The following is a 26,416-nucleotide window of genomic DNA, read 5'->3' as shown; positions in this document are numbered from 1 at the left end:
CAGCCCAGTGTTTATATACCACAGTAATTTTATAACTCCCCCCAGCCCAGTGTTTATATACCACAGTAATATTATAAAACTCCCCCAGACCAGTGTTTATATACCACTGTAATTTTATAACACTCCCCCCAGTCCAGTGTTTATATACCACAGTAATTTTATCACACTCCCCAGCCCAGTTTTTATATTCCACAGTAATTTTATAACACTCCCCAGAACAGTGATTACGTACCACAGTAACTGTATAACACTCCCCCAGCCCACTGTTTATATCCCCCAGTAATTTTATAACTCCCCCCAGCCCACTGTTTATATCCCCCAGTAATTTTATAACACACCCCCCCAGCCCACTGTTTATATCCCACAGTAATTTTATAACACTCCCCCAGCCCACGGTTTATATCCCACAGTAATTTTATAACTCCCCCCAGCCCACTGTTTATATCCACCAGTAATTTTATAACACTCCCCCCAGCCCACTGTTTATATCCCACAGTAATTTTATAACACTCCCCCAGCCCACGGTTTATATCCCACAGTAATTTTATAACACTCCCCCCAGCCCAGTGTTTATATCCCCCAGTAATTTTATAACACTCCCCTGCCCAGTGTATATATAACCATAGTAATTTTATAACTCCCCCCAGCCCAGTGTTTATATACCACAGTAATTTTATAACACTCGCCCCAGCCCAGTGATTATATTCCACAGTAATTTTATAACACTCCCCCCAGCCCAATGTTTATATACCACAGTAATTTTATAACAACCCCCAGACCAGTGTTTATATACCACAGTAATTGTATAACACTCCCCAATGCCCAGGTGTTTATATACCACAGTAATTTCATAACACTCCCCCAGCCCAGTGTTTATATTCCACAGTAATTTTATAACACTCCCCCAGCCCAGTGTTTATATACCACAGTAATTTTATAACACACCCCCCAGCCCACTGTTTATACCCCACAGTAATTTTATAACTCCCACCAGCACAGTGTTTATATACCACAGTAATTTTATCATGCTCCCACCAGCCCACTGTTTATATCCCACAGTTATTTTATAACACTCCCCCCAGCCCAGTGTATATATACCACAGTAATTTTATAACACTCCCCAATGCCGAGTGTTTACATACCACAGTAATTTTATGACACCCCCCAGCCCAGTATTTATATACCACAGTAATTTAATCATACTCCCACCAGCCCACGGTTTATATCCCACAGTTATTTTATAACACTCCCCCCAGACCAGTGTTTGTATACCACAGTAATTTTATAACACTCCCCCAGCCCACTGTTTATATACCACTGTAATTTTATAACACTCCCCAGAACAGTGTTTATATCCCACAGTAATTTTATAACACTCCCCCCAGCCCAGTGTTTATATACCACAGTAATTTAATCATACTCCCACCAGCCCACGGTTTATATCCCACAGTTATTTTATAACACTCCCCCCAGACCAGTGTTTGTATACCACAGTAATTTTATAACACTCCCCCAGCCCACTGTTTATATACCACTGTAATTTTATAACACTCCCCAAGCCCAGTGTTTACATACCACAGTAATTTTATAACAGTCCCCCCAGACCAGTGTTTACATACCACAGTAATTTTATCATACTCCCACCAGCCCACGGTTTATATCCCACAGTTATTTTATAGCACACCCCCAGACCAGTGTTTATATACCACAGTAATTTTATAACACTCCCCCAGCCGAGTGTTTGTATACCACAGTAATTTTATGACACTCCCCAGCCCAGTGTTTATATACCACAGTAATTTTATAACACTCCCCCAGCCGAGTGTTTGTATACCACAGTAATTTTATGACACTCCCCAGCCCAGTATTTATATACCACAGTCATTTTATCACACTCCCCAGAACAGTGTTTATATACCACAGTAATTTTATAACACCCCCCAGCCCAGTGTTTACATACCACAGTAATATTATAACAACCCCACAGACCAGCATATATATACCACAGTAATTTTATACCTCCCCCAGCCCAGTGTTTATATACCACAGTAATTTTATAACAACCCCCCAGACCAGCGTATATACACCACAGTAATTTTATAACACCCCCCAGCCCAGTGTATATATACCACAGTAATTTTATAACACTCCCCAGTCCAGTGTTTATATACCACAGTAATTTTATGACACTCCCCAGCCCAGTGTTTATATACCACAGTAATTTTATGACACTCCGCAGCCCAGTATTTATATACCACAGTCATTTTATCACACTCCCCAGAACAGTGTTTATATACGACAGTAATTTTATAACACTCCCCAGCCCAGTGATTACGTACCACAGTAAGTTTATAACACTCCCCAGAACAGTGTTTATATCCCACAGTAATTTTATTCCACTCCCCCAGCCCACTGTTTATATCCCACAGTAATATTATAACACTCCCCCCAGCCCACTGTTTATATACCACAGAAATTTTATAACACTCCCCCCAGCCCACTGTTTATATACCACAGAAATTTTATAACACTCCCCCCAGCCCACTGTTTATATACCACAGTAATTTTATAACACTCCCCCAGCCCACGGTTTATATCCCACAGTAATTTTATAACTCCCCCCAGCCCAGTGTTTATGTACCACAGTAATTTTATAACACTCCCCAGCCCAGTGTTTACATACCACAGTTAGTTTATAACACTCCCCCAGCCGAGTGTTTATATATCACAGTAATTTTATGACACTCCCCCAGCCCACTGTTTATATCCCACAGTAATTTTATAACACTCCCCCCAGCACACTGTTTATATCCCACAGTAATTTTATAACACTCCCCAGCCCACGGTTTATATCCCACAGTAATTTTATAACATTACCCCCAGCCCCGTGTTTATATACCACAGTAATTTTATAACAGTTCCCCCAGACCAGTGTTTACATACCACAGTAATTTTATAACAATCCCCCAGCCCAGTATTTATATACTACAGTAATTTTATAGTACCCTCCAGACCAGTGTGTATATACCACAGTAATTTTATAACACTCCCCGAGCCGAGTGTTTATATACCACAGTAATTTTATAGCACACCGCAGCCCAGTGATTACGTACCACAGTAATTTTATAACACTCCCCCCAGCCCAGAGATTATACTCCACAGTAATTTTATAACAACCCCCCAGACCAGTGTATATATACCACAGTAATTTTATAACACTCCCCCCAGCCCAGTGTTCAAATACCACAGTAATTTTATAACAACCCCCAGACCAGTGTATATATACAACAGTAATTTTATAACTCCCCCAGCCCAGTGTTTATCTACCACAGTAATTTTATGACACTCCCCAGCCCAGTGATTATATACCACAGTAATTTTATAACACTCCCCCCAGCCCAGTGATTATATACCACAGTAATTTTACAACACTCCGCCCAGCCCAGTGTTTATATACCACAGTAATTTTATAACAACCCCCAGACCAGTGTATATATACAACAGTAATTTTATAACTCCCCCAGCCCAGTGTTTATATACCACAGTAATTGTATAACACTCCCCCCAGCCCAGTGTTTAAATATCACAGTAATTTTATAACACCCCCCAGAGCAGTGTTTACATACCACAGTAATTTTATAACACTCCCCCCAGACGAGTGTTATGATACCACAGTAATTTTATAACACTCCCCCAGCCCACTGTTTATATACCACAGTAATTTTATAACAACCCCCAGCCCAGTGTCTATACACCACCGTAATTTAATAACACTCCCCCCAGACCAGTGTATATATACCACAGTAATTTTATAACACTCCCCCAGCCCAGTGTTTATTTACCACACTAATTTTATAACACTCCCCCAGCCCAGTGTTTATATATCACAGTAATTGTATAACACTCCCCAGCCCAGTGTTTATATACCACAGTAATTTTATAACTCCCCCCAGCCCAGTGTTTATATACCACAGTAATTTTATAACACTCCCCCAGACCAGTGTTTATATACCACAGTAATTTTATAACACTCCCCCCAGTCCAGTGTATATATACCACAGTAATTTTATCACACTCCCCAGCCCAGTTTTTACATTCCACAGTAATTTTATAACACTCCCCAGAACAGTGATTACGTACCACAGTAAGTGTATAACACTCCCCCAGCCCACTGTTTATATCCCCCAGTAATTTTATAACACTCCCCCCAGCCCACTGTTTATATCCCACAGTAATTTTATAACACTCCCCCAGCCCACGGTTTATATCCCACAGTAATTTTATAACACTCCCCCCAGCCCACTGTTTATATCCCCCAGTAATTTTATAACACTCCCCCCAGCCCACTGTTTATATCCCACAGTAATTTTATAACACTCCCCCCAGCCCACTGTTTACATACCACAGTAATTTTATAACACTCCCCAGCCCAGTGTATATATACCACAGTAATTTTATAACACTCCCCCCAGCCCAGTGTTTATATACCACAGTAATTTTATAACACTCCCCCCAGCCCACTGTTTACATACCACAGTAATTTTATAACTCCCCCCAGCCCAGTGTTTATATACCACAGTAATTTTATAACACTCCCCCCAGCCCACTGTGTATATCCCACAGTAATTTTATAACACTCGCCCCAGCCCAGTGATTATATTCCACAGTAATTTTATAACACTCCCCCAGCCCAATGTTTATATACCACAGTCATTTTATAACAACCCCCAGACCAGTGTTTATATACCACAGTAATTGAATAACACTCCCCAATGCCCAGGTGTTTATATTCCACAGTAATTTTATAACACTCCCACCAGCCCACTGTTTATATCCCACAGTTATTTTATAACACTCCCCCCAGACCAGTGTTTATATACCACAGTAATTTTATAACACTCCCCCAGCCCACTGTTTATATCCCACAGTAATTTTATAACACTCCCCCCCAGCCCAGTGTTTATATACCACAGTAATTTTATAACACTCCCCCAGCCCACTGTTTATCTACCACAGTAATTTTATAACACTCCCCAAGCCCAGTGTTTATATACCACAGTAATTTTATAACACTCCCCAAGCCCAGTGTTTGTATACCACAGTAATTTTATAACACCCCCGAGCCCAGTGTTTACATACCACAGTAATATTATAACAACCCCACAGACCAGCGTATACATACCACAGTAATTTTATAACTCCCCCAGCCCAGTGTTTATACACCACAGTAATTTTATATGACCCCCCAGCCCAGTGTATATATACCACAGTAATTCTATAACACTCCCCAGCCCAGTGTTTATATACCACAGTAATTTTATAACACCCCCCAGCCCAGTGTATATATACCACAGTAATTCTATAACACTCCCCCAGCCCACTGTTTATATACCACAGTAATTTTATAACACTCCCCCCAGTCCAGTGTTTATATACCACAGAAATTGTATGACACTCCCCAGCCCAGTGTTTACATACCACAGTAATTTTATAACACTCCCCCAGCCCAGTGTTTATATACCACAGTAATTTTATGACACTCCCCAGCCCAGTGTTTACATACCACAGTAATTTTATGACACTCCCCAGCCCAGTATTCATATACCACAGTAATTTTATAGCATTCCCCAGCCCAGTGTTTATGTACCACAGTAAGTTTATAACACTTCCCAGAACAGTGTTTATATCCCACAGTAATTTTATAACACTCCCCCAGCCCACTGTTTATATCCCACAGTAATTTTATAACACTCCCCCCCAGCCCAGTGTTTATATACCACAGTAATTTAATCATACTCCCCCAGCCCACGGTTTATATCCCACAGTTATTTTATAACACTCCCCCCAGACCAGTGTTTGTATACCACAGTAATTTTATAACACTCCCCCAGCCCACTGTTTATATACCACTGTAATTTTATAACACTCCCCCGCCCACTGTTTATATACCACAGTAATTTTATAACACTCCCCAAGCCCAGTGTTGACATACCACAGTAATTTTATAACAGTCCCCCCAGACCAGTGTTTACATACCACAGTAATTTTATAACAATCACCCAGCCCAGTATTTATATACTACAGTAATTTTATAGCACCCCCCCAGACCAGTGTTTGTATACCACAGTAATTTTATGACACTCCCCAGCCCAGTGTTTACATACCACAGTAATTTTATGACACTCCCCAGCCCAGTATTTATATACCACAGTCATTTTATCACACTCCCCAGAACAGTGTTTATATACTACATTAATTTTATAACACTCCCCAGCCCAGTGATTACGTACCACAGTAAGTTTATAACACTCCCCAGAACAGTGTTTATATCCCACAGTAAGTTTATAACACTCCCCCAGCCCACTGTTTATATACCACAGTAATTTTATAACATTCCCTCAGCCCAGTGTGTACATACCACAGTAATTTTATAACAGTCCCCCCAGACCAGTGTTTACATACCACAGTAATTTTATACCAATCCCCCAGCCCAGTATTTATATACCACAGTAATTTTATAGCACCCCCCCAGACCAGTGTTTACATACCACAGTGATTTTATCGCACTCCGCAGCCCAGTGATTACGTACCACAGTAATTTTATAACACTCTCCCCAGCCCAGAGATTATATACCACAGTAATTTTATAACAACCCCCCAGACCAGTGGATATATACCACAGTAATTGATTAACACTCCCCCCAGCCCAGTTTTTATATATCACAGTAATTTTATAACTCCACCCAGCCCAGTGTTTATATACCACAGTAATATTATAACAACCCCCCAGACCAGCGTATATACACCACAGTAATTTTATATCACTCCCCAGCCCAGTGTTTATATACCACAGTAATTGTAGAACACTTCCACAGCCGAGTGTTTATATACCACAGTAATTTTATGACACTCCGCAGCCCAGTATTTATATACCACAGTAATTTTATCACACTCCCCAGAACAGTGTTTATATCCCACAGTAATTTTATAACACTCCCCCAGCCCACTGTTTATATCCCACAGTAATTTTATAACACTCCCCCCAGCCCACTGTTTATATCCCACAGTAATTTTATAACACTCCCCCAGCCCACGGTTTATATCCCACAGTAATTTTATAACTCCCCCCAGCCCAGTGTTTATATACCACAGTAATTTTATAACACTCCCCCCAGCCCACTGTTTATATCCCACAGTAATTTTATAACACTCCCCCAGCCCACGGTTTATATCCCACAGTAATTTTATAACTCCCCCCAGCCCAGTGTTTATATACCACAGTAATTTTATAACACTCCCCAGCCCAGTATTTATATACCACAGTCATTTTATCACACTCCCCAGAACAGTGTTTATATACTACAGTAATTTTATAACACCCCCCAGCCCAGTGATTACGTACCACAGTAAGTTTATAACACTCCCCAGAACAGTGTTTATATCCCACAGTAATTTTATAACACTCCCCCAGCCCACTGTTTATATCCCACAGTAATGTTATAGCACTCCCCCTGCCCAGTGTTTATAAACCATAGTAATTTTATAACACTCCCCCAGCCCACTATTTATATACCACAGTAATTTAATAACACCCCGCCAGACCAGTGTTTACATACCACAGTAATTTTAGAACACTCCCCCAGCCCAGAGATTATGTACCACAGTAATTGTAGAACACTTCCCCAGACCAGTGTTTATATACCACAGTAATTTTATAACACTCCCCAGCCCAGTGTTTATATCCCACAGTAATTTTATAACACTCCCCCAGCCCACTGTTTATATACCACAGTAATTTTATAACATTCCCTCAGCCCAGTGTTTACATACCACAGTAATTTTATAACAGTCCCCCCAGACCAGTGTTTACATACCACAGTAATTTTATACCAATCCCCCAGCCCAGTATTTATATACCACAGTAATTTTATAGCACCCCCCCAGACCAGTGTTTACATACCACAGTAAATTTATCGCACTCCGCAGCCCAGTGATTACGTACCACAGTAATTTTATAACACTCTCCCCAGCCCAGAGATTATATACCACAGTAATTTTATAACAACCCCCCAGACCTGTGTATATATACCACAGTAATTGTATAACACTCCCCCCAGCCCAGTTTTTATATACCACAGTAATTTTATAACTCCACCCAGCCCAGTGTTTATATACCACAGTAATTTTATAGCACCCCCCAGACCAGTGTTTATATACCACAGTAATTTTATAACACCCCCCAGCCCAGTGTTTACATACCACAGTAATATTATAACAACCCCACAGACCAGCGTATATATACCACAGTAATTTTATACCTCCCCCAGCCCAGTGTTTATATACCACAGTAATTTTATAACAACCCCACAGACCAGCGTATATATACCACAGTAATTTTATACCTCCCCCAGTCCAGTGTTTATATACCATAGTAATTTTATAACACTCCCCAGCCCAGTGTTTATATACCACAGTAAGTTTATGACACTCCGCAGCCCAGTATTTATATACCACAGTAATTTTATAACACTCCCCAGCCCAGTGATTACGTACCACAGTAATTTTATAACACTCCCCCAGCCCACTGTTTATATCCCACAGTAATTTTACAACACTCCCCCCAGCCCACTGTTTATATCCCACAGTAATTTTATAACACTCCCCCAGCCCACGGTTTATATCCCACAGTAATTGTATCACTCCCCCTAGCCCAGTGTTTATGTACCACAGTAATTTTATAACACTCCCCAGCCCAGTGTTTACATACCACAGTAATTTTATAACACTCCCCAGACCAGTGTTTATATACCACAGTAATTTTAGAACACTCCCCCAGCCCAGAGATTATGTACCACAGTAATTTAATAACACTCCCCCAGACCAGTGTTTATATACCACAGTAATTTAATAACACTCCCCCAGACCAGTGTTTATATACCACAGTAATTTTATAACACTTCCCCAGACCAGTGTTTATATACCACAGTAATTTAATAACACTCCCCCAGACCAGTGTTTACATACCACAGTAATTTTATAACACTCCCCCAGCCCAGTGTTTATATACCACAGTAATTTTATAACACTCCCCCAGCCCAGTGTTTATATACCACAGTAATTGTAGAACACTTCCCCAGACCAGAGTTTATATACCACAGTAATTTAATAACACTCCCCCAGCCGAGTGTTTATATACCACAGTACTTTTATGACACTCCCCAGCCCAGTGTTTACATACCACAGTAATTTTAGAACACTCCCCCAGACCAGTGTTTACATACCACAGTAATTTTATAACACTCCCCCAGCCCAGTGTTTATATACCACAGTAATTTAATAACACTCCCCCAGACCAGTGTTTATATACCACAGTAATTTTATAACACTTTCCCAGACCAGTGTTTATATACCACAGTAATTTAATAACACTCCCCCAGCCGAGTGTTTATATACCACAGTACTTTTATGACACTCCCCAGCCCAGTGTTTACATACCACAGTAATTTTAGAACACTCCCCCAGACCAGTGTTTACATACCACAGTAATTTTATAACACTCCCCAGCCCAGTGTTTACATACCACAGTAATTTTATAACACTCCCCCAGACCAGTGTTTACATACCACAGTAATTTTCTAAAACCCCGCGGCCCAGTGTTTATGTACCACAGTAATTGTATGACACCCCCCAGCCCAGTGTTTACATACCACAGTAATATTATAACAACCCCACAGACCAGCGTATATATACCACAGTAATTTTACAACAACGCCCCAGACCAGCGTATATACACCACAGTAATTTTATAACACCCCCCAGTCCAGCATATATACACCACAGTAATTTTATAACACTCCCCAGCCCAGTGTTTATATACCACAGTAATTTTATAACACTCCCCCAGCCCACTGTTTATATTCCACAGTAATTTTATAACACTCCCCAGTCCAGTGTTTATATACCACAGTAAGTGTATGACTGTCCCCAGTGCAGTGTTTATATACCACAGTAATTTTATAACACTCCCCCAGCCCACGGTTTATATCCCACAGTAATTTTATAACTCCCCCTGCCCAATGTTTATAAACCAGAGTAATTTTTTAACATTAACCCCAGCCGAGTGTTTATATACCACAGTAATTGTCTAACACTCCCCCCAGCCCAGTGTTTATATACCACAGTAATTGTATAACAACCCCCCAGACCAGTGTATATATACCACAGTAATTGTATAACACTCCCCCCAGCCCAGTTGTTATATACCACAGTAATATTATAGCACCCCCCAGACCAGTGTTTATATACCACAGTAATTTTATAACACCCCGCAGCCCAGTGTTTATGTACCACAGTAATTGTATGACACCCCCCAGCCCAGTGTTTACATACCACAGTAATATTGAAACAACCCCCCAGACCAGCGTATATACACCACAGTAATTTTATAACGCCCCCCAGCCCAGTGTATATATACCACAGTAATTTTAAAACACTCCCCAGCCCAGTGTATATATACCACAGTAATTTTATAACACTGCCCCCAGTCCAGTGTTTATATACCACAGTAATTGTATGACTGTCCCCAGTGCAGTGTTTATATACCACAGTAATTTTATAACACTCCCCCAGCCCACGGTTTATATACCACAGTAATTGTATAACACTCCCCCAGACCAGTGTGTATATACCACAGTAATTTTATAACACTCCCGCAGCCGAGTGTTTATATACCACAGTAATTTTATGACACTCCCCAGCCCAGTGTTTGTATACCACAGTAATTTTATGACACTCCCCAGCCCAGTGTTTACATACCACAGTAATTTTATGACACTCCCCAGACCAGTATTTATATACCACAGTCATTTTATAACACTCCCCAGAACAGTGTTTATATACGACAGTAATTTTATAACACTCCCCAGCCCAGTGATGACGTACCACAGTAAGTTTATAACACTCCCCAGAACAGTGCTTATATCCCACAGTAGTTTTATAACACTCCCCCAGCCCACTGTTTATATCCCACAGTTATTTTATAACACTCCTCAGCCCAGTGTATATACACCACAGTAATTTTATAACACCCCCCAGCCCAGTGTATACATACCACAGTAATTTTATAACACTCCCCAACCCAGTGTTTATATACCACAGTAATTTTATGACACTCCGCAGCCCAGTATTTATATACCACAGTCATTTTATCACACTCCCCAGAACAGTGTTTATATACGACAGTAATTTTATAACACTCCCCAACCCAGTGTTTATATACCACAGTAATTTTATGACACTCCCCAGCCCAGTGTTTATATACCACAGTAATTTTATGACACTCCGCAGCCCAGTATTTATATACCACAGTCATTTTATCACACTCCCCAGCCCAGTGTTTATATACCACAGTAATTTTATGACACTCCCCAGCCCAGTGTTTATATACGACAGTAATTTTATAACACTCCCCAACCCAGTGTTTATATACCACAGTAATTGTATAACACTCCCCAATGCCCAGTGTTTATATACCACAGTAATTTTATAACACTCCCCCAGCCCACTGTTTATATCCCACAGTAATTTTATAACACTCCCCCCAGCCCACGGTTTATATCCCACAGTAATTTTATAACATTACCCCCAGCCGAGTGTTTATATACCACAGTAATTGTATAACACTCCCCCAGCCCACTATTTATATACCACAGTAATTTTATAACACTCCCCCAGACCAGTGTTTACATACCACAGTAATTTTAGAACACTCCCCCAGACCAGTGTTTACATACCACAGTAATTTTATAACACTCCCCCAGACCATTGTTTACGTACCACAGTAATTTTCTTACACCCCGCGGCCCAGTGTTTATGTACCACAGTAATTGTATGACACCCCCCAGCCCAGTGTTTACATAACACAGTAATTTTATAACAACCCCCCAGACCAGCGTATATATACCACAGTAATTTTATAATACCCCCCAGTCCAGTGTATATATACCACAGTAATATTATAACAACCCCCCAGACCAGCGTATATATACCACAGTAATTTTATAACAACCCCCCAGACCAGCGTATATATACCACAGTAATTTTATAACTCCCCCAGCCCAGTGTTTATATACCACAGTAATTTTACAACAACCCCCCAGTCCAGCGTATATACACCACAGTAATTTTATAACACTCCCCAGCCCAGTGTTTATATACTACAGTAATTTTATAACACTCCCCAGAACAGTGTTTATATCCCATAGTAATTTTATAACACTCCCCCCAGCCCACTGTTTACATTCCACAGTAATTTTATAACTCCCCCCAGCCCACTGTTTATATCCCACAGTAATTTAAAAACACTCCCCCTGCCCAGTGTTTATAAACCAGAGTAATTTTTTACACTCCCCCAGACCAGTGTTAACATACCACAGTAATTTTTTAACACTCCCCAAGCCCAGTGTTTATATACCACAGTAATTTTATAACACTCCCCGCAGCCCAGTTTTTATATACCACAGTAATTTTATAACACTCCCCCCAGCCCAGTGTTTATATACCACAGGAATTTTATAACTCCGCCCAGCCCAGTGTTTATATACCACAGTAATTTTATAACATTCCCCCCAGCCCAGTGTTTATATACCACAGTAATTTTATAACATTCCCCCCAGCCCAGTGTTTATATCCCACAGTAATTTTATAATTCCCCCCAGCTCAGTGTTTATATACCACAGTAATTTTATAACTCCGCCCAGCCCAGTGTTTATATACCACAGTAATTTTATGACACTCCCCAGACCAGTGTTTATATACCACAGTAATTTTATAACACTCCCCAATTCCCAGTGGTTATATACCACAGTAATTTTATAACACTCCCCCAGCCCAGTGTTTATATACCACAGTAATTTTACAACACTCCCCAATGCCCTGTGTTCATATACCACAGCAATTTCATAACACTCCCACAGCCCAGTGTTTATATACCACAGTAATTTCATAACACTCCCCCAGACCAGTGTTTATATACCACAGTAATTTCATAACACTCCCCCAGCCCAGTGTTTATATACCACAGTAATTTTATAACACTCCCCCAGCCCAGTGTTTATATACCACAGTAATTTTAAAACACTCCCCAATGCCCAGTGTTTATATATCACAGTAATTTTATAACACCCCCCCATCCAAGTGTTTATATACCACAGTAATTTTATAACACTCCCCAATGCCCAGTGTTTATATATCACAGTAATTTTATAACACCCCCCCATCCAAGTGTTTATATACCACAGCAATTTCATAACACTCCCACAGCCCAGTGTTTATATACCACAGTGATTTTATAACACTCCCCAGCCCAGTGTTTATATACCACAGTAATTTCATAACACTCCCCCAGACCAGTGTTTATATACCACAGTAATTTCATAACACTCCCCCAGCCCAGTGTTTATATACCACAGTAATTTCATAACACTCCCCCAGACCAGTGTTTATATACCACAGTAATTTTATAACACTCCCCCAGACCAGTGTTTATATACCACAGTAATTTTATAACACTCCACAGACCAGTGTTTATATACCACAGTAATTTTATAACTCTCCCCAATGCCCAGTGTTTATATACCACAGTAATTTTATAACCCTCCCCCAGACCAGTGTTTATATACCACAGTAATTTTATAACACTCCCCAAAGCCCAGTGTTTATATACCACAGTAATTATATATCACTCCCCAGCCCAGTGTTTATATACCACAGTAATTTTATAACACTCCCCCAGACCTGTGTTTATATACCACAGTAATTTTATGACACTCCCCAGACCAGTGTTTATATACCACAGTAATTTTATAACACTCCCCAATTCCCAGTGATTATATACCACAGTAATTTTATAACACTCCCCCAGCCCAGTGTTTATATACCACAGTAATTTTATAACACTCCCCAGCCCAGTGTATATATACCACAGTAATTTCATAACACTCCCCCAGCCTAATGTTTATATACCACAGTAATTTTATAACACCCCCCAGCCCAGTGTATATATACCACAGTAATTTTATAACACTCCCCAACCCAGTGTTTATATACCACAGTAATTTTATAACACTCCCCAATGCCCAGTGTTTATATACCACAGTAATTTTATAACACTCCCCAGCCCAGTGTTTATATACCACAGTAATTTTATAACACCCCCCCATCCAAGTGCTTATATAGCACAGTAATTTTATAACACTCCCCAATGCCCAGTGTTTATATACCACAGTAATTTTATAACACTCCCCAGACCAGTGTTTATATACCACAGTAATTTTATAACATCCCCCAACCCCAGTGTTTATATACCACAGTAATTTTTTGACACGCCCCCAGCCCAGTGTTTATATCCCACAGTAATTGTATAACACGCCCTAAAGCTCAGTGTTTACATAACACAGTAATTTTATAACATTCCCCAGCCAAGTGATTATATTCCACAATAATTTTATAACACTCCCCATACCAGTGTTTATATACCACAGTAATTTTATAACACGCCCCAGACCAGTGTTAAAATACCACAGTAATTTTATAACACTCCCCAGACCAGTATATATATACCGCAGTAATTTTATAACACTCCCCCATCCAAGTGATTATATACCACAGTAATTTTATAACACTCCCCAATGCCCAGTGTTTATATACCACAGTAATTGTATATCACTCCCCAACCCAGTGTATATATACCACAGTAATTTTCTCCCACTCCCCAATGCCCAGTGTTTATATACCACAGTAATTTTATAACACTCCCCAGCCCACGGTTTATATCCCACAGTAATTTTATAACCCCCCCCAGCCCAGTGTTTATATACCACAGTAATTTTATAACACTTACCAAAGCCCAGTGTTTATATACCACAGTAATTGTATAACACTCCCCAGACCAGTGTTTATATACCACAGTAATTTTATAAGACTTCCCAATACCAGTGTTTATATACCACAGTAATTTTATAACACTCCCCCAGACCAGTGTTTATATACCACAGTAATTTTATAACACCCCCCAGCCCAGTGTATATATACCACAGTAATTTTATAACACTCCCCAATGCCCAGTGTTTATATACCACAGTAATTTTATAACACTCACCCAGACCAGTGTTTATATACCACAGTAATTTTATAACACTCCCCAAAGCCCCGTGTTTATTTACCACAGTAATTTTATAACACTCCCCAATGCCCAGTGTTTATATACCACAGTAATTTTATAACACTCCCCAAAGCCAAGTCTTTATATACCACAGTAATTTTATAACACTCCCCAAAGCCCAGTGTTTATATACCACAGTAATTTTATAACACTCCCCCCAGCCCAGTGTATATATACCACAGTAATTTTATAACACTCCCCAAAGCCCAGTGTTTATATACCACAGTAATTTTAAAACACTCCCCCCAGCCCAGTGTATATATACCACAGTAATTTTATAACACTCCCCAGCCCAGTGTTTATGTACCACAGTAATTTTATAACACTCCCCAGCCCAGTGTTTATATACCACAGTAATTTATAACACTCTCCAATGCCCAGTGTTTATTTACCACAGTAATTTTATAACACTCCCCAATGCCCAGTGTTTATATACCACAGTAATTGTATAACACTCCCCAGTCCAGTGTTTATATACCACAGTAATTTTATAACACTTCCCAAGACCAGTGTTTATATACCACAGTAATTTTATAACACTCCCCCAGACCAGTGTTTATATACCACAGTAATTTTATAACACCCCCCAGCCCAGTGTATATATACCACAGTAATTTTATAACACTCCCCAATGCCCAGTGTTTATATACCACAGTAATTTTATAACACTCACCCAGACCAGTGTTTATATACCACAGTAATTTTATAACACTCCCCAAAGCCCCGTGTTTATTTACCACAGTAATTTTATAACACTCCCCAATGCCCAGTGTTTATATACCACAGTAATTTTATAACACTCCCCAAAGCCAAGTCTTTATATACCACAGTAATTGTATAACACTCCCCAGCCCAGTGTTTATATATCACAGTAATTTTATAACACTCCCCAAAGCCCAGTGTTTATATACCACAGTAATTTTATAACACTCCCCCCAGCCCAGTGTATATATACCACAGTAATTTTATAACACTCCCCAAAGCCCAGTGTTTATATACCACAGTAATTTTATAACACTCCCCCAGCCCAGTGTTTATATACCACAGTAATTTTATAACACTCCCCCCAGCCCAGTGTATATATACCACAGTAATTTTATAACACTCCCCAGCCCAGTGTTTATGTACCACAGTAATTTTATAACACTCCCCAGCCCAGTGTTTATATACCACAGTAATTTTATAAGACTTCCCAATACCAGTGTTTATATACCACAGTAATTTTATAACACTCCCCCAGACCAGTGTTTATATACCACAGTAATTTTATAACACCCCCCAGCCCAGTGTATATATACCACAGTAATTTTATAACACTCCCCAATGCCCAGTGTTTATATACCACAGTAATTTTATAACACTCACCCAGACCAGTGTTTATATACCACAGTAATTTTATAACACTCCCCAAAGCCCCGTGTTTATTTACCACAGTAATTTTATAACACTCCCCAATGCCCAGTGTTTATATACCACAGTAATTTTATAACACTCCCCAAAGCCAAGTCTTTATATACCACAGTAATTTTATAACACTCCCCAAAGCCCAGTGTTTATATACCACAGTAATTTTATAACACTCCCCCCAGCCCAGTGTATATATACCACAGTAATTTTATAACACTCCCCAAAGCCCAGTGTTTATATACCACAGTAATTTTAAAACACTCCCCCCAGCCCAGTGTATATATACCACAGTAATTTTATAACACTCCCCAGCCCAGTGTTTATGTACCACAGTAATTTTATAACACTCCCCAGCCCAGTGTTTATATACCACAGTAATTTATAACACTCTCCAATGCCCAGTGTTTATTTACCACAGTAATTTTATAACACTCCCCAATGCCCAGTGTTTATATACCACAGTAATTGTATAACACTCCCCAGTCCAGTGTTTATATACCACAGTAATTTTATAACACTTCCCAAGACCAGTGTTTATATACCACAGTAATTTTATAACACTCCCCCAGACCAGTGTTTATATACCACAGTAATTTTATAACACCCCCCAGCCCAGTGTATATATACCACAGTAATTTTATAACACTCCCCAATGCCCAGTGTTTATATACCACAGTAATTTTATAACACTCACCCAGACCAGTGTTTATATACCACAGTAATTTTATAACACTCCCCAAAGCCCCGTGTTTATTTACCACAGTAATTTTATAACACTCCCCAATGCCCAGTGTTTATATACCACAGTAATTTTATAACACTCCCCAAAGCCAAGTCTTTATATACCACAGTAATTGTATAACACTCCCCAGCCCAGTGTTTATATATCACAGTAATTTTATAACACTCCCCAAAGCCCAGTGTTTATATACCACAGTAATTTTATAACACTCCCCCCAGCCCAGTGTATATATACCACAGTAATTTTATAACACTCCCCAAAGCCCAGTGTTTATATACCACAGTAATTTTATAACACTCCCCCAGCCCAGTGTTTATATACCACAGTAATTTTATAACACTCCCCCCAGCCCAGTGTATATATACCACAGTAATTTTATAACACTCCCCAGCCCAGTGTTTATGTACCACAGTAATTTTATAACACTCCCCAGCCCAGTGTTTATATACCACAGTAATTTATAACACTCTCCAATGCCCAGTGTTTATATACCACAGTAATTTTATAACACTCCCCAATGCCCAGTGTTTATATACCACAGTAATTTTATAACACTCCCCCCAGACCAGTGTTTATATACCACAGTAATTGCATAACACTCCCCAGTCCAGTGTTTATATACCACAGTAATTGTATAACTCTCCCCCGAGCCCAGTGTTTATATACCACAAGAATTTTATAACACTCCCAAGCCCAGTGTTTACGTAACACAGTAATTTTATAACACTCCCCCAACCCCAGTGTTTATATACCACAGTAATTTTATAACACTCCCCAGACCAGTGTTTATATACTACAGTAATTTTATAACACGCCCTAAAGCTCAGTGTTTACATAACACAGTAATTTTATAACATTCCCCAGCCAAGTGATTATATTCCACAATAATTTTATAACACTCCCCAGCCCAGTGTTTTTTACCACAGTAATTTTATAACATCCCCCAAGTCCAGTGTTTATATACCACAGTAATTTTATAACACTCCCCCAGACCAGTGTTTATATACCACAGTAATTTTATAACACCCCCCAGCCCAGTGTATATATATACCACAGTAATTTTATAACACTCCCCAATGCCCAGTGTTTATATACCACAGTAATTTTATAACACTCACCCAGACCAGTGTTTATATACCACAGTAATTTTATAACACTCCCCAAAGCCCCGTGTTTATTTACCACAGTAATTTTATAACACTCCCCAATGCCCAGTGTTTATATACCACAGTAATTTTATAACACTCCCCAAAGCCAAGTCTTTATATACCACAGTAATTGTATAACACTCCCCAGCCCAGTGTTTATATATCACAGTAATTTTATAACACTCCCCAAAGCCCAGTGTTTATATACCACAGTAATTTTATAACACTCCCCCCAGCCCAGTGTATATATACCACAGTAATTTTATAACACTCCCCAAAGCCCAGTGTTTATATACCACAGTAATTTTATAACACTCCCCCAGCCCAGTGTTTATATACCACAGTAATTTTATAACACTCCCCCCAGCCCAGTGTATATATACCACAGTAATTTTATAACACTCCCCAGCCCAGTGTTTATATACCACAGTAATTTATAACACTCTCCAATGCCCAGTGTTTATATACCACAGTAATTTTATAACACTCCCCAATGCCCAGTGTTTATATACCACAGTAATTTTATAACACTCCCCCCAGACCAGTGTTTATATACCACAGTAATTGCATAACACTCCCCAGTCCAGTGTTTATATACCACAGTAATTGTATAACTCTCCCCCGAGCCCAGTGTTTATATACCACAAGAATTTTATAACACTCCCAAGCCCAGTGTTTACGTAACACAGTAATTTTATAACACTCCCCCAACCCCAGTGTTTATATACCACAGTAATTTTATAACACTCCCCAGACCAGTGTTTATATACTACAGTAATTTTATAACACGCCCTAAAGCTCAGTGTTTACATAACACAGTAATTTTATAACATTCCCCAGCCAAGTGATTATATTCCACAATAATTTTATAACACTCCCCAGCCCAGTGTTTTTTACCACAGTAATTTTATAACATCCCCCAAGTCCAGTGTTTATATACCACAGTAATTTTATAACACTCCCCCAGCCCAGTGTTTATATACCACAGTAATTTTATAACATTCCCCCAGCCCAGTGTATATATACCACAGTAATTTTATAACTCCCCAGACCAGTGTTTATATACCACAGTAATTTTATAACTCCCCCCCAGCCCAGTGCTTATATACTACAATAATTTTATATCACTCCCCCCAGACCAGTGTTTATATACCACAGTAATTTTATAACTCCCCCCCCCCAGCCCAGTGTTTATATACCACAGTAATTTTATAACACCCCCCAGATCAGTGTTTGTATACCACAGTAAGTTTATGACAACCTCCCCCCCAGCGCAGTGTTTATGTACAACAGTAATTTTGTAACCACTTCCCCAGACCAGTGTTTGGGGTTATATTACTGTGGTATATAACCCAAAAGGAGTTTCAGTGTTTTATAAACCTCCATTTTGTTTCATTGCTTTATATATCCCCCCATTTATTTTAAGTGCTTTTTACCCCCTACCCACTTTCAGTGTTTGATAAAACCCCCCCACAACTCAGTTTCAGCATTTTATAAACCCCCCCATTTTCTTTCATGTTGCGGCTGTACAGGACATTGGTTAGGCCACTGTTGGAATATTGCGTCCAATTCTGGTCTCCTCCTTATCAGAAAGATGTTGTGAAACTTGAACGGGTTCAGAAAAGATTTACAAGGATGTTGCCAGGGTCGGAGGATCTGAGCTACAGGGAGAGGCTGAACAGGCTGGGGCTGTTTTCCCTGGAGCGTCGGAGGCTGAGGGGTGACCTTATGAGGGGCGACCGTATGAGGGGTATGGATAGGATACATCGACAAAGTCTATTCCCTGTGGTGGGGGAGAGGGTTTTAGGGGAAAGATATATCAAAAAAAGAAACCTAAGGGGCAACTTTTCCACGCAGAGGGTGGTGCCTGTATGGAATGAGGACGTGGAGGAGGTTGGTACAATTACAACATTTAAAAGGCATTTGGATGGGTATATGAATAGAAAGGGTTTGGAGGGATATGGGCCGTGTGCTGGCAGGTGGGACTAGATTAGGTTCGGATATCTGGTCGGCATGGACGTGTTGGACCGAAGGGTCTGTTTCCGTGCTGTACATCTCTATGACTCTGACTCTCTCACCTGCTGAACGAGTCTGACCAAAACTATAAATATAGCTCTCAGGAAATATTATGGAGCATCCTTCTCCACTTTGGCTGCACCACCAAGTTTGTCACCACCCTTCCCCTGCTCCACGATGACATGGCAAATGGCTCCACTAACCCATTCCTCCGACCAGTTGGGACCGGTGTCAAGCAGGGCTGTATCATTGCCCCAACACTCTCGATCAACCTCATTGCAACGCTTCACCTCACCACCGACAAACTCCCCGCTGAAGTGGAGCTAACTGACAGGACCAGCAGGAAATTATTCAACATCCACTATCTTCAAACCAAAACCAAACTCACCCCAATCATTGAGCTGTAGTACACAGATGATGCTTGTGTAGATGCAGTGTCAGAGGATGTACTACAGACCATAATCAGCACCTTTACACAGCACGGGTCTCATCCTGAACATCCACAAGACAAAGATCCTTCATCAATCTGGCCTGGCATTGTACAGCAAGCCCCTGATCATCAAGATCCATAGGGGCAGGCCTTAGACAATGTCGACCACTTCCAGTACCTCGGGAGTGTCCAATCGGCCAAAGTAGCTCTTGATGAAGTGATCCAGCACCGCCTGTAGTCTGCTAGCACAGCCTTTGGCTGAGAAAAAGGGTGTCTGCGGTCAACAACATCATAGTTTACAGAGCTGTGGTCCTGCCCTCCTACATGGCTCTGAGAAGTGGACTGTCTACAGCATTGGAGCAGTGCCACCAAGGATACCTCTGCAAGATCCTGGAAATCTGCTGGGAAGAAAGACACACCAGCACCAGAGTCCTTGACCAGGCCAACATCTCAGTGTTGAGGCACTGACCCACCTCACCCTCCTTGATTAGCTATGGTGGGCTGAGCACAACATCTGCATGACTGACACAAAACTCTTCAAGCATTCGCTCTACTCCCAGCTTTGAAATGGCACACAGGCCCAAGGTGGACAGAAGAACTGCTTCAGTGGTACCCTCAAGCCTCACTGGCGAAGTATGGCATTTAGATCAATGCCTGGGAATCACTGACCCAAGACCATCCAAAATGGAGGAAGAGCCATCCATGACAGTGTCAAGCACTTTGAGATTTGCTGTGAGAAAAATATGGATGCAGGCGGAACCCTAAAGGAGCACGCTTCCACACCAGTGCCACATGTACTCAGTCCCATGGCTACCACCTGCCCCAAGTGTAGCAGAGCCTGGAGTCACCACTTCAGTCTGTACAGCCACCTAGAGACTCATCCTGAGGGTGGAAAAGAGTCATCTTTGTCTGTGAGGAATTGGCAACGATGATGAAGATGATAATGATTACAGTACAAACTGAGGTCATTCATCCCATTGTCTCTGCACCAATTAACAAAGATCTGACGATACACTAATCCTATATTACAGTTACAGCCCTGGAGAATTACAGAACATAGATGGAGATGTGTTGCTGGAAAAGCGCAGCAGGTCAGGCAGCATCTAGGGAACAGGAAAATCGACGTTTCGGGCATTAGCCCTTCTTCAGGAATGTTTTTGGTACTTACTGTCTTTAATTTCCGATATGGCGAGGAAGAACTGTTTGTTTAGTTTATGGATCCTTCTGTGGATGAAGAACAGTAGAGGTCCTTTACAGGTCTGTGAGAGTGTTGTCCTGAGCTGGGGTAGGTCGAGTTGCAGGGAATGTAGATAGTGGCGCATGGCTGCAAGCGTGGAGTGGAGGATCCGGAGGGAGGTCCGTTGCTGGAGGCTTCGGATTTGTTGTAGGTACTGGTTGTCCTGATTGGGTCCAAGTTTTGTTGGTCGGAACGTAGTCCGGAGTCCGTGCGGGATCAGTCGGTTCCGTAGGCAGGTGCTGAGGAAGGAGATGTGGCTATGGTAGCGAGTCTGTTTGAGAATGTGGCTGAAGAGCTTCTGTGCAGAGGAGATGACCTGGGGTGTGCAGTGAGAGAGGGACTCACTGAAACCTTTGTAGAGGGAGAAAGAGAGCTTCTTCAAGGAAGGCATCCTTGTAAGAGGATTCGCAGTAGGTTGAAATCTTTGAGGAGAAAGTGAGGTCTGCAGATGCTGGAGATCAGAGATGGAAATGTGTTGCTGGAGAAGCGCAGCAGGTCAGGCAGCATCTAGGGAACAGGAGAATCGACGTTTCGGGCATTAGCCCTTCTTCAGGAATTACAGAACATAGAATAGTACAGGCCCTTCGGCCCACAATGTTGTGTCGAGCATTTATCGTAATCTCAGACCAAACTAACCTACACACTCCTCAATTTACTGCCGTCCATGTGCTTGTCCAGCAATCGCTTCAATGTCCCTAATGTCCCTGACTCTACTCCCACTGCTGGCAGTGCATTCCACACACCCCCCACTCTCGGTGTAAAGAACCTACCTCTGACATCTCCCCTAAACCTTCCTCCAATCACCTTAAAATTATGATCTGTCGTGACAGCCACTTCTGCCCTGTGGAAAAGTCTCTGGCTATCTACTCTATCGATGCCTCTCATGTACACCTCCATCAAGTCACCTCTCTTCCTTCTTCTCTCCAGTGTGAAAAGCCCAAGCTCACTCAACCTTTCTTCATAAGACAGGCTCTCCAGTCCAGGCAGCATCCTGGGAAATCTCCTCTGCACAGAATATTCCAAGTGTGGTCTAACCAGGGTTTGAAACAGCTGCAGCAAAACCTCACAGCTCTTAAACTCAATCCCCTGTTCATGAAAGGCAAAACATGCCTTCTTAACAACCCTATCAACTTGGGTGGCAACTTTGAGGGATCTATGTACGTGGTCCCCAAGATCCCTCTGTTTCTCCACACTGACAAGAATCCTATCTGACCCTGTATTCAACATTCAAATTCCACCTTCCAAACTGAATCACTTCGTATTTATCCAGGTTGAACGCTATCTGCCACTTCTCAGCCCAGCTCTGCATCCTGTCAATGTCTGGTTGTAATCTGCAACAGCACTCGACACTATCTATAACACCACCGACCGTTGTGTCATCAGCAAACTTACTAACCCACCCTTCTTCACTTCTTCAACCAAGTCATTTATTAAAACTACAAAGAGCAGAGGCTCAAGAACAGATCCCCGTGGGACACCAATGGTCACCGACCTCCAGGCAGAAATACTTTCCATCCACTACCATTCGCTGTCTTCTTTCGACCAGCCAGATTTCCCTGTATCCCATGCCTCCTAACTTTCTGAATGAGCATACCCTGGGGAACCTTTTTAAATGCCTTACTGAAATCCAAATACACCACATCCACTGTCCTACCTTTGTCAATTTGTCTCGTCACATCCTCAAAGAATTCAATAAGGCTTGTGAGGCATGACCTGCCCCTCACAAAGCCATGCTAACTACCTCTGATCAAACTGTGTTTTTCCAAATGGTCGTAAATCCCATCTTTCAGAATCATTTCCAGTACCTTGCTTAGCACAGATGTAACATTGACTAGTCTGTAATTCCCAGGGATTTCCCTATTCCCTCTCTTGAAAAGAGGAACAACATTCGCTTCCCTCCAATCAGCCAGAACTACTCCTGTGGAGAGTGAGGATGCAAAGATCATTGCCAGAGGCGTAGCAATCTCATTCCTCACTTCCCATCGTAACCTTGGATATATCTGGATAATTCTTGGATATGTTACAACAGGATCTCGATCAATTGGGCCAATTGTCTGAGAGTTGGCAGGTAGAGTTTAATTTGGATAAATATGATGTATTGCATTTTGGATAAACAGACTAGAACAGGACTAATACAGCTGGTGATAGCACCTTCAACAGTGTCATCAAACAGAGAGATGTGGAGGTTCAGGTTCATAGTTCTTTCAGAGTTGCACTTTAGGTAGACAGGGTGGTTCAGGTGGTTAACACACATGCCATCATTGCTCAGACCATTGAGTACAGGAGTATGGAAGTCATTGAGATTGTACAGGACATTGGTGAGGCCAATTTTGAAATACTGTGCACTGTTCTGATCACCCTGCTGTAGGAAAGTTATTATTAAATTAGGAGAGGGTTCAGAAAATATTTAGCAGGATGTTTCCCGGACTGGAGGGTTTGAGATATAAGGGGAGGCTGAACAGGCTGAGACTGTTTTCACTGGAGCATAGGAGTTTGAGGGGTGACCTTACTGAGGGCTATAGAAAAGGTGAATAGCAAAGATCTTTTCCCAAGATTTGGAGATGCCGGTGTTGGACTGGGGTGTACAAAGTGACCACCATTGCACTATACACACACACACACAGACATACACACACACACTCCTACAGACACACACACTTCCACAGGCATCCTCTCACAGACTTTACACACACACACACATACACACACACATACACACACACACACATACACAGTCTCTCTCACACTCACAATCCTCCACCCCAGACAGACACAGACACGTACACACAAAAACCCACATGCACACATACACATTTACGTTTGTGAGGTGAATTTGTACTTGTAGAGTTACATTGTATTTTGCTCAAAAACTGCATGAATCCACATAAGACTCTTAACTCACTTTTTAGATTAGAATCAGTCTAAGCATTATGGCACAGACAGGGAACACAGGGGGCTAACACCTATAATATCTTAACATCTTATTTGGCTGACACTAATTGTAACAGTTAACCTGAGAATGTAACTTTTAAAAAAGGTTTTATGATTCACATATGAAAGAAGTGAAACTAACATGGTCATTCTAACAGATGAGAGACTCAACAAACAACCAAGGTATTTTTCAATGTATAATTTCAGTTACATCACACTAAACTTTTGCTATAAATTGTGTCTTACAATCATGTACTCCACAACCACCTGATGAAGGAGCGTCGCTTCGAAAGCTAGTGCTTCCAATTAAACCTGTTCGACTATAACCTGGTGTTGTGTGATTTTTAATCTTTTCCCAAGGGTGGGAAAGTTAAAACTATGGAAAATATTTTTAAGGCAAGGGGTTAAAAAAAAGAGTTAAAAGGGATCTGAGGGACATTTTTTCACATATGGATATGGAAGGAAGTGGTTGATTCTGGTACTTTTACAATATTTAAATGACATTTAGATCGATACATGGACAGGAAAGGTTGTGAGTGAAGGGGGCCAAACAGAGGTAAATGGGACTAATTTAGTTTAGGGAAACTTGGCACAGACCAATTGGACCAAAGCTGTATGACTCTGACTCTATAATTCATGATGAACAGCTTCCTCAGGAATTGTGGAAAAATGACACTACTGAGAGGATTATCCAGACAGATCTTCCTCACCTGAGGCAGTTCCTTGTCCACGTGAAGTAGCTCCTTTAATCTTGGTCTGCCAGCCAGCTCCTGGTGAATGACTGGTCGGTCTGTTACTGGGGACAGTGAACACAGTTCCATTTCCACGGTTCCTATTGTCAACAGCAGATTCTTCATTCCCTGCTGCTGAAAGATTTAAAACCTGGCACCAGATCAGAAATACCAAACCCACATTGCAGGCGGACATTGTAAATGATCACAACTCTCTGCTCTCCACTTCAAAGTTCTGTCCCTGTGTTAACACGTAGTTTTCTGCCTGTCCTCCTCATCAATCTCTCTTTCCCTTTTCAGTTTCTCTGTGCTTGTGCTCGCAATCTCTCTGTGCCTCAGCTTGTTCCAGAATCTGTGTCATTATGTGACTCATGTCAGAAATAGCTTAGTAACCGCCCCAGCCTTAACCAGGAAGTGGGAAGAGGAAGTAAAACACCAAAGGCACCAAATGACTGAACAAAGTTCCAGAACACCATTTGAGAGAATTCCAGGATTTTGACGCAGTGATAGTAAAGGAACAGTGATATATTTCCAAGTCAGGGTGGTGAGTGACT

The 26,416-nt window shown here is 41.0% G+C and overlaps 1 protein-coding gene across 4 annotated transcripts in view; it reads right to left on the bottom strand.

The window, feature by feature from the left end:
• The window catches only part of LOC122550377 (disintegrin and metalloproteinase domain-containing protein 12-like), a 483,861-nt gene extending 457,748 nt beyond the window's left edge, over positions 1–26,113 (bottom strand). For all 4 annotated transcript variants that reach the window (XM_087992303.1, XM_087992306.1, XM_087992307.1 and 1 more), the window contains exon 1: positions 25,842–26,113. In XM_087992303.1, the coding sequence (XP_087848429.1) occupies positions 25,842–26,058 (217 nt within the window). In that variant the 5' untranslated portion in view covers positions 26,059–26,113. The remainder of the gene's footprint in view (positions 1–25,841) is intronic.
• Between the last annotated feature and the right edge of the window lie 303 nt (positions 26,114–26,416).

Source organism: Chiloscyllium plagiosum, unplaced genomic scaffold (assembly GCF_037043375.1).
Source record: "Chiloscyllium plagiosum isolate Xiang-an unplaced genomic scaffold, Cpla_swu_hap1 HiC_scaffold_1, whole genome shotgun sequence".
NCBI lineage: Eukaryota > Metazoa > Chordata > Chondrichthyes > Orectolobiformes > Hemiscylliidae > Chiloscyllium > Chiloscyllium plagiosum.
This window is presented reverse-complemented; position numbering and strand designations above follow the sequence as displayed.